The 17438-nt window shown below is 42.7% G+C and overlaps 1 protein-coding gene across 4 annotated transcripts in view; it reads left to right on the top strand.

Moving 5' to 3' along the window:
• Positions 1 to 17438, top strand: part of LOC115799242 (Rho GTPase activating protein 12b) — a 67409-nt gene that overhangs the window by 39708 nt on the left and 10263 nt on the right. For all 4 annotated transcript variants that reach the window (XM_030756285.1, XM_030756286.1, XM_030756287.1 and 1 more), the window contains exons 3-5: positions 14941 to 15213; positions 16621 to 16761; positions 16860 to 16940. In XM_030756285.1, coding sequence (XP_030612145.1) covers positions 14941 to 15213; positions 16621 to 16761; positions 16860 to 16940 — 495 coding nt within the window. The remainder of the gene's footprint in view (positions 1 to 14940; positions 15214 to 16620; positions 16762 to 16859; positions 16941 to 17438) is intronic.

Here is a 17438-nt window from a genome sequence, read left to right on the forward strand (position 1 = left end):
GCAGTAGTTAACAGTTTTGTTTGGTTAATCCAGAGTTTCTGCTTCAGACTCTGTGGATGCTCACATGATAGAAAGGTAGGGCCCGCTTGGGTTGATGTGATGAAAATTTCAGCATCAGTGAGCACAAAGGTCCACGCAGATGTCTGTGGCGAGTTTGCATTGCAAGGCATAACAGGAACCACTGCACAGCTCTCTTGTGTTCATGCCGGCAACTAAGTATAATTGAGGACTAATCAAGAGAAGCTTATTGCAATGAGCTAAAATAAAATTGACTACACTGAAACATATTAATAGTTTCGTGTTGCATAAAACAGAAGAATCGAGCGCCCCCTGCTTCAGTCAGGAGGAATCACGGAGAGCTGGGAAGAATATTAAGAGATATCTTGGCAAAATGCACACATTAATATATTTATATTGCAACTGAGTGGGCTGCCTTTTCATTTGTAATGTGGCAGCTGCACATTAGAAATGTTACATTTTGAACTGAATCTGTTTAACTGAGACACATTTAGAACTGATTCCATGATGAAAACAATGTGGAAATCAGTTTAGTTGATGCCACAGCACATTTAGATCGAACATACTCTGTAATCAGTGCAACAGATGATCAGGTTTCTTGTCTGTGTTGTATCAGCTGCAGCACCAGCAGTGTAGAATCAGGACCAAGCATTTAAAAATAAAATAAATTAATAAATAAAAAAAAACATTTATGCCTTTTCTTTATCATCTGAATGCTTATAGGTTCCCATGGTAACAGTGGACCTACCAGCGTATGGCAGATTGCGTATTTAAAATGTATTTTCATCAGTTGCGGATCATAACCACCTTTGGAGCAGGTTGTGTGTTCTATAAAAGTTGCCATGGTGATCCAGTCAGGTTAAAAGTGAGCCAGCTTTATGAAATTGAAAACTCTGGCTTTAGTATACCACACTACTACGGCAGTGTGCGGGGGGGGGGGGTCGGCGTCTGGTCTGGTTCAATCTGCTTTGTGACTGTAAATGAATAAAGCGGCAGTGCTTCTGTCTTAATTAAAGGATAATTGCTGTTGACCTAACACAGGGAGATTAGGTCAGCTGGCAAGTTTTCCCTTACACAGTTAGCAGAGTTGGCTAATTTTTGTGTTTAAGTCAGACTTGATAAAAAAAAATGGATACATGTAGCAATCACGTTTCTCTAGGACAGCTGTGTTATTGAGAGCACACTTTGAAATAAACCGACGTTCTCCTTTGAGCAAAAAACTAACTTCACATTTGTAATTGGAGTAAGTTTGTTTCACAAAGGCAAGAAAACAACTTTTAGTGTCAAATCCAAGATTGTTCTTTTTTTTTGCATCGTGACCGTTGAGTGCGCTGCAGAGTAAAAGCCACGTAAGTCAGAGTAACTGGAAGGCAGAGCTAAAAGGTTTTGGTTTTTTTGTTGGTTTTTTTGATCATCACAGGTTAAATATGAACTTTTTTCAGTGCTGAAAGTCTTCATGGTGCATTACACTATTGCAACAAATAAAATGAGGCAATAGAAGCTGATTTGAGATTTGATATTTAACATATCTGCTTAAAATTGACTTAAATCAATTCACCGATTGGCAGAATACTTCCGCATTAGTTTTCTGTCATTTCAGCAGTTCATCTTTCACCAAGACCTCCGCTGTACAGGACCACACAGCTTTTTACCTCTTCCCCATCCCACCCGACCAGCCACTCAGCACCCAGGGAAGGAAGTCAGTGTAATTAGCTCGAACCAATCACACTGAAGGCATTAGGACAGGATTAGTCATTAACTGGGGGCTTAGCTGTCAGCTGTCAGCCACAGAGGAATGCTGCTAAGCCTCTGCTTCAGCCCCTTGCCACCAAGACATGGCAAGAAAACAAAAAACGATGGCAGTGAAATAGTTCTTAAAATACAGTGGCGCTGTCTGCTGCTCTGCTCTGTTAATAGCCATAGCCAAGGGTGGATGGCTCAGACACCAGCTGTAAATATCTCAGTTTCATACGGTGCTGCTCTTTTAATGTCCTGCAGATGTTGCTGCAATGATGCAGTCTGTGAGCGTGCATACAGGAGGACGTGGAAACAGGCACACTGTCCCTGTTAATTAAGCAAGTTTTCATAGTCTGAAGTGTCAGAATGTAATGTGTAATGTTTCGTGGTGTCACCACAGAACGGCCCCTTTGTTAGTTTTGGCTCTGCACTCATAGAAAACCTGATGGCACTGAGTTTAAACACAGACTCTTTTGTACTGCAAGGACCACTTGAAATGAGAAATAAGAGTGAGATTTGGCAATGCCAGTTCCATTAAAGAAATTGAATTTTCCGTCAGCGCGTCATCAATATTTTTTCCCCCCCAAAACCCCACCGCAACTAAACAGAACAAATTGATGCTGTCAGGGTGCTGGCAGGTCGTTTGACTTGTGCAGCCAGAATTCATTTATCAGACCCCTTCCAGTTCTCTCTCAGGAGTGGTACGCAGAATCCATCACATCCTGTTCTTCCTTTTTATTGGACGGTTGTGTGGGTAACAGATTGCAGTACGGCTCTGTCATCCTGTCCCACAAGTCTGGCTCTGTGTCTCACACTTTGATCGGAGAGCACATGTGCTGGCTCGCAGCTTTTAGCTGAAGTTTGACTCCAAGTTTGGCAGAAAATGAAAAGCAAGGGGAGTTTAACAGTAGTAGGAGGAGGAGGGGTAGGAGAGTATCACCCAGACTGGACACACTGCTGGGGGTCTGGGAGTCTATCCTCCTGTGCAGATCTGTGGCCTTTGACTCCCCTCAGCATGCACACGTGCACATGTAGTTTCTTTGTTGCAATCTGTTAGTCACACAGTCCTTTTCTCTCAGTATTTCTTAGAGGAAAGGCCAGATCATACCAGCACTTTAAATAGTAAAACTTTCCCAATATCCACCAGGCTAAGCTAACAACCTCATGGTTGTCTTTCAGCTGCAAGAGGAGCTAATCTGCATAGGTCCTGACTCCTGACCTTTGAATTCGTCCATTCTGCTGAATCAACTGGTTTACATGGTACTGTGAAACAGTTTTAACTCAGAAAGCAGTGGGTCTAATGAGCATCATGGGAGGACTGGCCAATCGACACTGTGTGTTTGCCCCATTAGCGATTAAGCTGACAGTGTTGTCAAGCTGTGGGTGGTACCTTTGCTCTGCTCTTAAAACTCCAGCAAAAAAATCAGTTGCATGAACTGGAGTGGATATGTTGTCTCTCATGATTGGTTAAGGAAAATTGAATAAACTGTCCCATGGAAGTCTGTTGGAGTAGAGACGGTGTCAGGCTAGAGAGGCAAACTGATTGTGATGTTCTGTCAGGTATGCACTTAATCAGTTAAGCTTGTGAGTATAGTCACTGCGTCAAGCTTCTAGAACAACCATATGAACTGCAGTGAGACACAGAGGCCATTTCTGCTCATGGTCATCACTGAGACAGCACGCCCAGGTGAAGCAAGGGCGCATGTGGCACCCACCTGAAACGACTTGTTACACAAATCATATCATACACTGACAGTAGGCAGCATATGCAAAAAACATGGTTTTTGATTGGTCTCTCCTGCTGGTGTGAGCAGCTGCATTCACTGACCTGGTGATACTTGAGAGGTACTTGCACACACACACACACACACACACACACACACACACAGATTTAAGCAGTCTGGGAATGTCTCCATATGCTATAAAGCAAGAATCAAGACATAAAAAAAAAAAATAAAAAAGGAGCTTCTCACTGTGCCTGTGTTTGCTTTCACACACTGATTCACATTGAGGCCCAAATAGAATCCAAACCCTGTGATCTGCTGGTTACCTGTAAAATAAGCAAGCACTTGTTGTGCCACACACGAATCTTTTGATTGCTTCGCTTTAGTCATGCTCATTTATGCTGTAGAATGCAGAGCGGAGTGCAGCGTACTGGTGCTTGGCTGATGACGGTCTCCCCTTATGCACATTAGACTGCACATGGCTGCAGGCTTCCCCTGTCCTCAAAATCCACCCTCTCCCCCTCGCTCATGAATTTTTCAAGAAGAAAACCTGATTGGAGAGGCAGTGCGTGGCACAGTAAAACTCCTTCTGTTCTTTGCAGAGATGTTGAACAAGCCACTGATTTCTTTAAAAAAAAAAAAAAAAAAAGGAGGGGGGCCAAAATCATCTAAAACAATTTTTTTTAAAAAACAAAAACTCTTATATATCTGTCAATTGGAGCTTGTTTTCAGTATGAATAAACTGTTTTCTGCAGCCTTGAAGCTTCTTTTGTCTGCAGTATCCAGGCAGCAACAGTTTGTGTCTATTAGAGTTATTCTCCAGCAAGCTATCTAGTGGTTCATCACAACAAACTGACATTTTAGCTGAGCCTTATCAGCTCGACACTGAAAGGTTAATTGTTCGCGTCTCTGTCAGCTTGTGAGCCTCACCGAACCTTCTGATCCGTGAAATGAAAGTAGCTGTCATCGTGCCGACCGCTGAAAAGATGCTAACTCAGTTTTAATCTCTGGGGTTTTATCTATTTCTTTTTTTCACTCCCTAACCCTGGTCATGTTGTGCTGACCCGTGTATATGTGCAGGTTGTGCATGCAAGTTAAGCCAATATTGGAATTCCATTAACATTTTTTTTTTCCACCCAATCTGATTATCGGGTTTTTTTTCTTCAGCTGTACTGGTTGCTAAGGGAGGTGAGAAACTGTGTATGCGTGTGTGTGTGTGTGTGTGTATCTTTTCTCATGTTCATGGAAGATGGACAGGGAGGGCTTTGCCTTGCGAAATGCCACAAATATGATGATGAGGGACTGAGCGAATATGTTCTGAGTGATCCCCAGCGATGCGGAAATGTAGGTTAATCTGATCATATGGACGTGGCCATCATCATCAGCATCACACATCCTGGAGCAGAGGGAGAGGAAGTGACTGCGAGAAGAAGGAGGGGTGGCAGTTGGGCGTTGGCTGATTCTGAAAGGTGGCAGAGGATAAAGGAGAAAAGATTGGTCAAAGAGGTTTGGTGTATGATTATCAGCTGAGGAAAAGGATAGGGGTTGTTTGTTCTGTGTGTGTGTGTGTGTGTGTGTGTGTGTGTGTGTGTGTGTGTATGTGTGTGTGTGTGTGTGTGTGTGTGTGTGTGTGTGTGTGTGTGTGTGTGTGTGTGTGTGTGTGTGTGTGTGGAGAGAAACATGGGCTAGAGAAGAGAAGCAGAAGCGAGAGATGACGGCAGCGGGGGGAAGAGGTCAACGGAGAAAGATGAGAGGGCTGAGGACAAAAGAACAGAGGGAACGGGAGCAGATTGGTGCAGCATTAAGGAGATGCTGCATGCCCTCCCCTGCCCTCCCTCTCTCTAACCCTCGTGGCCTAGCTTCACACAGTCCTCTTCGTGACCACCGCATTGGCTGGATGTCTCCATGGCCACGGATTCAGCTCCCTCAGTCACCATGCTGTCTCTCCCCACCACCTCACCGCACTTCCTTTAACCTGCTTTCATCTAATTCAGTTATTCAGTCATATTATGTAAGGTAGCTAAAGGACGAATGGAGACATGCTCAGAGGTGTGACACTGACCCATTCGCCATCTGTGAGAGAGAAGAAAACAGAATAATTGTGATAACTGACAGAGGGCTCAGACAGTAGAGCTTGTGGTTGATTCTCACTGTGCAGCCCTTTATTTTAAATGCAGTCCTTCTTAGCTTGAGTCTGTGGAAAACATAAAAGTGGAAGTCTTAATCATACTAAATAATATGTTTAGTGTTATGCAAACATAAATTCATTGTCATATAAGACAAGTTATTACAACAAATATACTAGCATTATCAGTCAGTAACAGCATAATTTAACAATAATCTAAGATAATCTCACTTGTGTCATTGATGGTGTGATCCCATAGCAAGTATGTCTGACTTTTTTTTGTAATATATTTATTAATATATTTGCTGATATCTCAGCCTTGTTGCCTGATATCAGCAAATAAGATCACATTTACCAGTGGACAATTACGCACTGTTTAAGTGTTCAGTATTAGTGTAATTCAGACCCAAAAGACTTTATAATAATTTTTTTATAAATAAAAAACAAAAAAAAAACATATATATATATATATATATATGCATATTTACATATAGGGACCAGTCTTGGGCATGACTTCATTGCTTATCTGGCTGACATATCTGCTTTACTGACTGAAGCATCCCCAGTCTTTGTTCTTTAAAAGTGTAATCACCTTAAAACGCAGTGCTGTCAGACAAACAGACACTGAAATCTGACATAAAAATCATTCCCAAGGGGGAAGTTAAAAAAAAAAAAATCCAATCTCTGGTCATCAGTGCATGTTGGAGGGCTGTTTAGGATTTATAGAACCCTAACCTCTAACATATATGGTTTATAAAACCCTACCCCTAACCCCAACCTATATATTGGTTAGGGTTAAGGAAGGCAGTTTGAACTTTTCTCTCAAGCTGTGTACTTTCATCTTGACATCTGCTTCCTTTTCTTTTCATTTGCAAAACCAACTGCAGCAGCATGAATGTCTTTAAGGGGATCGTGTCATTAAACAGTTTGACTGTAAAGACATTTAAAAAAAGAGAGAGATGAGTGGCAGCCAGCAGACAGCTATGAACATTTTTTTAAAATACTTTTTCTTTTAAAATATTTAGTTGTCTGTTCAGAAATGTAGACACATACTGACCCCTTTTACATTGCACATGCAGGTTAAGAAATGAAAAAAATGATTTAGATTTGACATTCTGCCACACTCAGGAGGGAAGTGAGAGCTCTGGAATAATGATGTAATGCATTCTGCTTTCTTTATCAGCAGCGTCCTCAGTCCCTGATTTCAAACAGAAGCGATGTATGAACTGCCTTTGTGTGGTGTTTGGTGTACAAACTGCTGCACAGTTATCACTGATGGAGATGCTGCAGGGTGGGTTGCCATGTGCGAGAAACCCCTCCCCCTCATGCTACTCTCCTCATGGCCAGATACAGTATTTTTGATGGAAACTCCCACTCACCAGCAACCCCCCTTGCCCTCTGTCTTAACCCAAGGGAGACACCTACTGGACTCAGTGTTCAACTGCAGCCTATGCATCCCTGCTGCCCTCACCCTGACCTGCACCTCTTTCATAGAGAATTATTTATGGTTTAATTTACAGCGCACTGCCAGGGGCAGTCATTCTCTAGCGATTGTACAAGCTCTTTGGGACAGGAGACTGACTGCAGGGAGGAGAATCGTGTGGTGTTCCCAACATGGACGACAAGGACGATGGATTATGCTCTGGTGCAGTTTGTTCATTGGGCTCTATTAGCAAACCTATTCCAATCAGTTGCTTTGTTTCCTTATGCGCGTCTGTTCCCGTCTGCCTTCACATTGTCCATTAGACCTCCGAGTGACTCCACGCTGGGTGTGCCTACACACTCTCCTGCCTGCATAATGCATTCTTAATGCAGTTTGTGGAGCTCCTATACTGTACTGGCCTGCAGTCTGAAACTCATTTATCATGGCTGTGCAGACAGACAAACTGCTGCTGCTGCTGTGAAGAAGGCTGTTCTGTATTCAGCAGCACATCTCTCCCTCTCTCATCACCTGCTCTCTTTCTCTCACTCCCTCCACCCATCCCTTAGGTCCTCTCTATTTTTAATTACCTGTCAGAGACCCGGGGTCTTGATCCCCTGCTTCCTGGCTCTCTGCCACATCTCATTCACTTCAGCTGGGAATCTGCCCAATGAGAATACAGTACAAACACTGGGCAGAGATTTACAATGAGACTAGTTGCGGTATATTGTGGGAGGTCATCATGCTCACTGACCACAGATGCGAGCATCTAATAATTGACTGAAGTTCTTCGTAGTTGCTGCCCGTTATATTTGACTGTGTAATATTACTGGCCAGCAGAGGTGGGAAGTAACGAAGTACAAATACTTCGTTACTGTACTTAAGTAGATTTTTCAGGTATCTGTACTTTACTTAAGTATTTATTTTTCTGACTACTTTTTACTTTTACTCCCTACATTTTTATACAAGTATCTGTACTTTCTACTTCTTACATTTTCAAACAGACTCGTTACTTTTTAACGTCAGAGAGAAGTTTGCATTTCCGGTCAGTGCGCCTTCAAACATAAAACGATCTGAGCCTAAATGGAGGAATAGTAATATATAAGAGACAATCGTACTGGCGTATCCTCCATCACCGGGGCTTATCTCGTACAAAGGGATTAAATACGCAAACCCATATAATTAATGTATCATTTATAGCGCTATAATCGGGCCGGACCGAGTCCGTAAGTTGCGCTGCGGCACATAAACAGCTTAGCTAGCGCTACTGAAGAGGAGCGAGCATGAAGGGAGTAACGTGTGGCAGGTAAATGCAACGTTTCTAAATGCTCAACAAATATCAGCAAACACACAAAGTGTGTGCAGTTTGTCACACAGTGTGTCTGCTAGCTAAAAGAAGAGCTGCTGCATTTCAGGGAGAGCAAAGAGAGAGAAGTTCACTCAGAGATGGAGAAAGAGGACAGGAGAGGAAGAAGAGAGGTTAGATTTAAAGGTAAGGACTGGAAAATAAACTGAAGTATGCTGACGTTGTGTAATTCAAAGATTCTATGAAAATGCTGCAGTTTAGTGTTTAATAAATAGGTTAGTTTGTTGTACTGTATTTACAGTAAAGGTCTGTGGTGGACTGGAGCACAGTGTTTGTGTTGATGGTCAGAGTTACAGGTTACATCAGTGCAGCAGAGATGAGTTTGAATCAAAGCTGCTGATGCTGAGATTCAATCACTGAATCCAACATTTCTACAGCCTGTATGCTGTCAGTGTAGGGGATGGAGATCAGCTCAGAGAGCTGTGAAATACTGGGTTACATCTTTGTGAGTTCACTTCATCCACACAGAGCAGTAAACCTCAGAGCAGCAGCAGCAGGTCAGCTGATCACAGCCTGCACACCAACATCATTTACTGCAGCTCACAATAGAAAGCTGTGATTCTTCTCCCCATGCAGAGCCACTACAGCTGATCTTAGGGTTCCTCCACCTTCTGAATCCCACTGTAACCCCTGAGTATCCTCATGTTGGTGTTTAGGTGGAGACACAGTCACCCTCTACTATGGAGGACACAGAGAACAGGGCTGTGTTTAAATTCCCTTTCACAGTTTGTGTCCTACATAACAGATTCAAGCTGAGTGCATTCATTAGAATTAAAATTTAGATTGGAATAACATTTGTATTCTCATGTACTATTTTATATTATTACAATAATATATAATGAGGTTCAGTTTGTTTTACACAAAAATAGCAGGTAGAAACGTCCTCCAAAGAACTACTTTTACTTTCTTACTTTGAGTACATTTCAGAGCCTGTACTTTTTTACTTTTACTTAAGTAGAGAAGTTGAACCAGTACTTCGACTTTTACTAAAGTATTTTTTAACATAAGTACTTGTACTTCTACTTAAGTACAGAATGTCAGTACTTTTGCCACCTCTGCTGGCCAGTGATGTACTTCTACCTTCTGGCACTGTTGGAAAAGGAAAGAGAAGCAGATATGTGACAGAATAGACTGTATAAGATGACAGTCTTATACACTCTATGGTTGCTACTTACAAGTGAAGCCAATGCAGAAGTGCCTTAAACCTGTATTCTTTTTGTTGGCCAGCAGGGGGAGACTCCTGGTTGCAGAAAGAGGAGGGATTGTGTAGAAGTCTATGAGAAAATGACCCTACTTCTCACTTGATTTATGACCTAAGTGAATATTTTACTGATGACTTTTGGGTGTCCATTGGGACTTTTAAGTCATATTTAATATAGCATGATAGCATTTGTGCACATTTGGATTTTTAAAAAAAAACACACAGTACAGGGTGGTATGCTTTAGGGCTAGGCTACAAGTTGCTACCAGATCAGGGTGCAGTGTAATAGGTTCTTTCCTCAGATCCACCCCTCACTTTCTTATTGTGACCGAAGCTTCAAATTTAGTAGGCTGCAGCTTCCCATATCTTAAATGAACTAGGGCTGCTGTAGGGTCATGTTCGTGATAGATGTATTTTCAGCTGTTTTTAAAGTGCATTATTATGCTTTAGATACCATATTTAAAAGATTTCCAGATTTTTGTTTATACAAATGTATTGAAAGAGTATATTTGCAAGTATCAGTCAGCAGAAGTCTGTGTCAAAGATGAAAACCAAGTGCTGTAATGTTGAACGATCTTCAGTACATTGCCACATACTTTGTTTTCCTGTTCCCTTCTCTTCTCCTAATTACTTTTATTGCCCGACAAACCTGCCACCACCTTTGAATACATTGTTTCCTAATCTGTCATATGGCCCTCATTTGTCCAGGTGAAAGGAGAGTCCACAGTAGTAGTGATCAGAGGTATTATCTTTCCTCAAGACACTGTGGTCTCTACGCTGTGTTAAAAATAGACTCTGGTGAAACAGTTCGTACTGCCAGTTTTGTCAGTCAGCATCACTGTCAGTGTCCAGTCTGAGTAAAACCCACAGAAACCCATTCTTCATAGGGGAAGCTCAGACTTTCAGCAGTTTCCTGTTGTGTCAGATGAGTTTGTGTACACTGTGCGGTGTGTGTGTGTGTGTGTGTGTGTGTGTGTGAGGTAGAACGATCCTGTTCCCCTTTGCGCTCATCAGTGAAGTCTCAGATTTCCTCTTACCTTCAACTGGAGCATTACAAACCAGGAGGACTGAGCGAAAGGAGTGTGCCTGTGTGTGTGCGTGTGGGTGTGGGTGCTTTGAAGGAAGGTGAAACCACAGTGTGTGTCCTGTTGCACTTGATGGCCGCCGTGCATCAACATGCGACGTGCATTCAGTGTGTTCAGAGGCTACAGGAAAGCCGGGGAGGATGATGACGACGTCTTTGTGGGCAGCCCTGGACACAAGGTAGTTTTACAAAAATGATACTTTCACCATGTCAGGTTTCTTAGAACGGTGCCCTCTAGATAAATATAGCACAGAGTGTCTGCTTTGCCAGCACAGATGGATTTCAGGTCTTTCGTGTCCCATGACAATTAGTTTCTCTGTGCTTTTCCTCAAACTGTCCATTTATAGTTTGAGAACTTTCCATCAGCACTGGCAGTGACCACCAGCTTTGTTCTCCTTAAACTGTTAAATTGGATTCCAGGTAGCATTAATAACATCCTAGTAAAGGTTTGCCAGTCTGAAATTAGCAGATTCTCTGTGACTGCCAGTGAAATTCTTCTTCATGTTGAGTTCAATTAAGTTTTGAAAAATTTCCTCTGCTGCCTCCTGCAATTCCAGATATGTGTTTCAGCATATGGTGCACGCTGCATGAAGCTTTTCTTTCTGATACAGGACACTCTCTCTCTTGATGTTGCCATTTTCATTTCTGTTTGGTTTCAAGGGAGTTATTAGTCACCTGTATTTTTTCCCTTTGATTAGGGACAAACTAAAGAAAAAAAGTGAACCTTTGACCCCTGCAGTAAGAAGGGGATCTGGTGGTGATAGTTTAGCTTAGCTCTGCTTGTACACCAAAAATACCAGCTGATTCTGGGTCATCACCTTTATCCTGCAATAAAACATGTATATTTTGATGGGTGTGGTCTCTCCTGGGATGGCAGTGGGTTAGGGCATCCATATGTGATGAGGGTTCACTCAGTGGTTTGATGAGAATGAAAGAGCTGTGACTCATGGTGTTATGGCCTTCAGAGTCACTGAATCTTGACCCAGCTGTGGGAGACTGTTTTTTTCTTAGGCAACACTCTCCACCACCATCATGCAAACACTGACTGAGGGAATAAAGTGTTCCAGAGGATTGGAGAATCATTGTCTAGGCAACACCTTACTGAGACGCTTTTATTTTGGTTTCCTTTAATTTGTCACCAAACTGTAATTTGTCCAGCAAACACCCAGATAAGTTTCTAACTGTGGTTAGTCAGTGCGTGTTACACAATCTGTGAAGAACTGTTTAAAAATTAACTTATTTTTTGTTTATTTTAGAGACTTTTTTTTTTTTTTTTTGAATGTCTTTTTTCACCAGCTAGTAGTATTTTCACCTTATCAGTTGGTCTGTGTGTGGGTGTGTGCATGCATCATCATGGCCAAATGTGGTCCTGAAGACACCACATCTGGCAGCAACTACTATAACATTATAAGTGCTTGACAGATGTTTTGATTTTGTTGGCCTGATGATCGTGTAACATGCAGCCAAGAAACCTTATAGGTGTGCACTTGATTTGGGTGTAGTCCGACCCATGAACACTGACTTCTTGGGTTATGATGTAGTAATATAGAAATACCTACTGAGTGCTCGTGATGAAATATCAACATATCAGTAGGCAACACAGCACAGAATTCATTGGCGAAGGTTGTGGCGACTTTATCAGTTTGGTGCTGTAGTTACATCTGCATGCTAACATGCACACAGTGAGTTTGCTAAAACTGTGATCATCGTTTGTTCTCTACCTCAGGTTTGAATGCGCAGTAGTCATTAGTCAGGTGTTTGGGTAAAAACCTCTATTGACTGTGCTCTTCTTGGTACTCAATATGTTTTATATTAAGAGCACTTAATCCTGCTAAGGAGAGCACGACTCAGCCTGTGGAAACACAGGGAGCTTTGTCAAGTCTTAGGTAATAACACTTAAAACCACAATTAAGAGCTGATGCTACAAGCATCCTTTTTACATCTTACGTTTTATGATGTGCAAACTGACCAAAGTAGCTCTTTCAGACACAGGCAGCATGTATAATATGATATTAAATGATTGTGATGTGTGTTGTGCGTGTCAGCAGTGAACCTGTGTTTCTTTACCAGGTAATAAACCGTGTGCACACTCCACTCTGTCTAAAATTCTTTTGAAATTACTCTGTGAATTGAGCAACCACTGAAAAACGTTTTGGTTTCACTTCTGTCAAAATGGACATTAAAGCATGTTAATTACTTCTCCACCAGATGCATTCAGGTTTGTTTGGGCCGAGTGGAATCTAAATGGCTTTGACCCGAGCTTTGCTCTCCACAGCCACACTCAATCATCTGTACTGAGAGGCGATCGTTGACGCATTACTCCCTAAAAACCCAATTAAATCTGTAGCACACTGGATCTATTCTGGTGGTGACGGACGAATCTGAACCAGAGTTCAGCCAAACCATCATCTCACCGCGCTTTGTCACATCGAGCCACTTGCTGTGCGTTGGTCTTGAAACTGAGAAGCAGCGGACAAAACTAACTGAAGCCAGCAGGGTGCTCTGCATGCTCTGCTCCGGCATGTGTGCAGGATATTAAGTAGGAATTCATGTGAAAAATATTCCTGTTATTCCAAGACCGGCAGGAAGTTCCATCTGTGTCCTGAAAGAGGTTCAGATGCCAGTAACTGAAGCGTGTTTCCCCCCCCTGCATTCCTCACCTGTAACAAACAGAGGCAGTGCTGGCACAGCCTTCGATAGCTAATCCTTCTCTGTGTGTGTGGTGCTGGATCTTTGCTAGAGAGACTCAAGGCTGGCACCGGTCAGGCTCAGCTTGGCTCCAAAAGCCCAAAATATTTTTTTTCAGAACGTGCAGAACGTTAAATGCTCTGAGCAGTTGCCATGGAAACGTAGCTTTTTGCCTTTTGTGGAGTGACCTTCGGATGTTGCCAAGTTTTAAAAGGCCGTCTCAAAAACTGTTTGATGTTTATCTGCTGCGACACCGCAGGGCCGCGTCCTTTTTTCTGTTTTGACTGTGAGCAGTTGTTGCTTTGACTCCAAACACAGGTGAGTACATTCAGACCGCCTCTTTTAGTTTGAATGGGTAAAAATAATGAGCTACTAGGTACAGAAACCTTTTTATCAATCGACCTCATCAGCACTTCACACCAGCCGTTTGCACAGAATCGTATCTCTTCCACTTCCTCTTGCCTTTGCTGCGCATTTGTTTCCCCATATTGGTTTTAGTCTAACCTTCTGTTGCACAATTTGAAACAATATTTTGGTTGCTAAGGAGACTCTTTTTAGATGTTTGATCCCTGCACCATGGCAATACTGTCTGCTCTGGCAAACGGCCACATTTAAAGGGACAGATTTTCACAAACCTTGTTGTGAGCAGTTTCATGTAGAAACCATTTTCTGTTTATGAAACTGCGCCCGGCACCTTCTCACAGCGCTAATGATGGTATGACAGCAAGTTATCATTAGTGCAGCAGAAGGCATCTCCCAAACTGGGCAACTCGCACACACCAAAACAATCTAGATGTAATATAGCACTGCAGGGTAGGATAGCAACATACTGAGTGAACTGGCCCTTTTAATGAGCATACTGACTTACTTGATCAGCTATTGAAAAAATAATCACTGAAGTGAACCATTTCATTTGTCTTTCATATCTTTTATTCTACATGGGTGAATTTTCCATTAAAATACCAGCAACCCTTTGCCCTCATTGGATTTGTTAACAGATAAATGATTATGTAACTTTGAGACCATGTGGTTCAAATCTCACTGATATGGTGAGATCTGAACCTCAGTGTCTGCGAGCCACATGTGCCGCCTGATGTGATCAGCCGCTGCAGACTGCCAGAGACACTCTCTGCTCTCATCTACGTTCTTAATGACTCACTTTCATTCTTCTAGATGGAGAAGTTAGGTTATTGTGTGGCAGTTATCATTTTTTTTGCTGCTAAATTCTGTGTTCATGATTGTAATGCTAACTTTGCTGCAGCTCAGCTGATCACATTCCAGCGTTCGGTCCGGTCCACGCTGTGACAGCTGCTGGTGTTTGTTGCTGTGCTGAGCATTCCAACACATACTTAGATGACAGCAGACACTGGCGTCTTTTCCTGGCTCCTTCTGGTTATGGAATTCCTGGAATATCATTGAATTTTCAGAATGAAGTCAGGACACTTATAACTTCTCTGGACAAGTCAGGGAATGCAAACCAAAAAAAGATGGTCAGAATGTGCAGAACTTATCTAAACCCATGAACGAATACACCAGAAAATCTGATCTAACGCCTTCTTTTCCCCTCTGTCCTCCAGACAACGTCACCCACAGGTCAGGGTCGGTCTGACTCACCTGTCTACACCAACCTCCAGGAGCTGAAGATCTCTCAGTCCAGCTTGCCTCCCATCCCCTCAGGCTCCCCAATCCACATCCTGGGTGACTGGGAGACCCACAAAGATCTGAGCGGCAGGCACTTCTATTACAACCGGGCCACCGGGGAACGGACCTGGAAGCCACCACGCACCAGGGATACTAGCAGCAGCACCAGCAGCATCCGAGGAGACAACCAGTGCCCAGCGGAGAGTGAGGTGAGGGGTGCTGAGACTGTCTGGACTAGTGTCCCAGCAGGGGGTGAAGGGATGCTAAAATTCATCTGGTTCTGTTTGGAGTCATGAATGTCAGTCAAACATGAACAAGTGTCCAACAAATAACCCTTTGTTCTGACCAGAGAATGTAGTGGGTGTGATGGCATACGCACACAGGAATCAGGTCATGAGGGCCTGTAAGTGGCGTTTCTGGCAGTTCATGTTAAATAAGCAGGCTCTGGTGAAAGTGTGCCTTTTGATATAGAGAAGTCATGGTATCCTAGGAGGTTGTCGTTTCCTGCCTAACTATCCAACTCTGCCCCCTTGTGATGCTTTAATGTACTGCAGTATAATTTGAGAAAGTCTTAGAATGACTTAGAGGAAAAAACATGAAACATGATTCCAACTACTCAGAATATTTGCTGTTTTCCTCAAATTAAACAGCTTCAGGTTTTATTATTGTTGATTCAGCTGCTAGCTGACTGGCATAGAGACTAAAACACTAAAACACACTCATATCGTCCTTCCAACAACAGCCATTTTTAAGCAGTTTTTACTTTGGTGGCTACAACTTTGCGTCCCAGTAAGAATAACTTCATTGATCCCAGAGGGAAATTCCTATGTCTAACATAGCTCATCTGCAGATGTCAAGACATCTTAGTTTTCTGAACAAAAAGAGATGCTCTGCCCCTTTTTCTATATTTTGTCTGTATTCAGGGACCACTCTAGTTTGTTATCTAGGCGCAAGCCTAAATATTTATATTTTGTTACCTCCTCTATGTCCACCCCACAAACTTTTACAGGCTGGAGAGGGGGCCTTAATCTTTGGAAATCTACTATAATTTCCTTTGTCTTAGAGGTGTTCTTCAATATGAGGTGGTTTTTGTGACTCCAGTCACTGAAGGCATTAACAAGATCCCTATATTTAGATTCCTGTCTATTTCTGATACATGCCACAATGGCAGAACTCAGAATGGCATTTGAAGTCTGCTGTGTATGGTGTGAAAAGGAGTGGAGCCAGGACAGTCCCCTGTGGAGCTCCTGTGCTGCTCATTAATGTCCCAGAAACACAGTTCCCCAGCCTGACAAACTGTGGCCTTTCTGTCAAGTATTGCGTGACCCAGGAAACAAAGAAAGAATCTACAGCCATCTCTGTGAGCTTGTGAGTATATTTGGTTGGATGGTACTGAAAGCACTTCAAAGAACATAACTCTCACATAAGCACCAGATTCCTGCAGATGAGTGAGGGCTCAGTGAAGCATCATTGCATTAGAACAAACATTACTGACCAAGTGTGTGAACATGGATATGTTTTTAAAATAAGAGGTAGACCCTTGGTTCTGCTGATTCTTCACATAAAACCTGCACCTCTAAGTCTCAGTCTCCTTTTCTTTCTTTCCTTCTTCATAGCCACTGTCCTCAGAGGAAAACTGCCACAGCACCCACTCCAGTCAGTCTGACAGCCAGTATGGATCACCCCCTAGAGGCTGGTCTGAAGAGCTGGATGAACATGGACACACCCTCTATGTGTCTGAATACACGCAGGAGAAGGTGGAATCTTAGCAGCTGCACTTGGATTAGATGCTTTTTTTTTTTTTTTTTTTTTTTAATAATTTTCATTTGCAGCTGACCAGTGTTTGTGTTTGCAGTGGATAAAACATGTGGATGAGCAAGGTCGACCCTACTACTACAGTGCTGATGGCTCCAGGTCAGAGTGGGAATTGCCGAAGGTAAGATTATGTGATGGACATGGCTCTCTGTGTGCTTTTGTCTTTCCTGTTACATCAGTTATAGACCGTTTAAAGCAGGTCCCTTCTTGTGAAAACGGCAGCTCTTCTCGCATTACATCACCTAACACCACTACAGTGCGCTTTGCCCCATCCTAGCAGTGTTAATAAGAACGGTCCTGTTGTTGTAAGTGGATGAGTGTCTGAGGAGCTCACGGAAGAGCCAAGTTTACGTTGAACTCTGAGTGACTGGCTATTAGTGGCACTTTAGCGCCTAATCTGGAGGCTTTAGAGCCGATCAGAATAGACCGCTTCATTCTCAGAATGAATAAGCAGTGGTTTAGTGCAGACACAGGTACAGTCAGTGGACTTCACTGTAAACAATGCCTGGTGTGTAAGGACGGTTCCTCTGTCCAATGGTGCTGTGGACAGTAAAAGGAGAGGTAGGCAGAGAAAGGAAACTGAAATCTTTTCAAATAACATCTTGGACTGTAAACCTCA

Source organism: Archocentrus centrarchus, chromosome 20, assembly GCF_007364275.1.
Source record: "Archocentrus centrarchus isolate MPI-CPG fArcCen1 chromosome 20, fArcCen1, whole genome shotgun sequence".
Classification (NCBI taxonomy): Eukaryota; Metazoa; Chordata; class Actinopteri; order Cichliformes; family Cichlidae; genus Archocentrus; species Archocentrus centrarchus.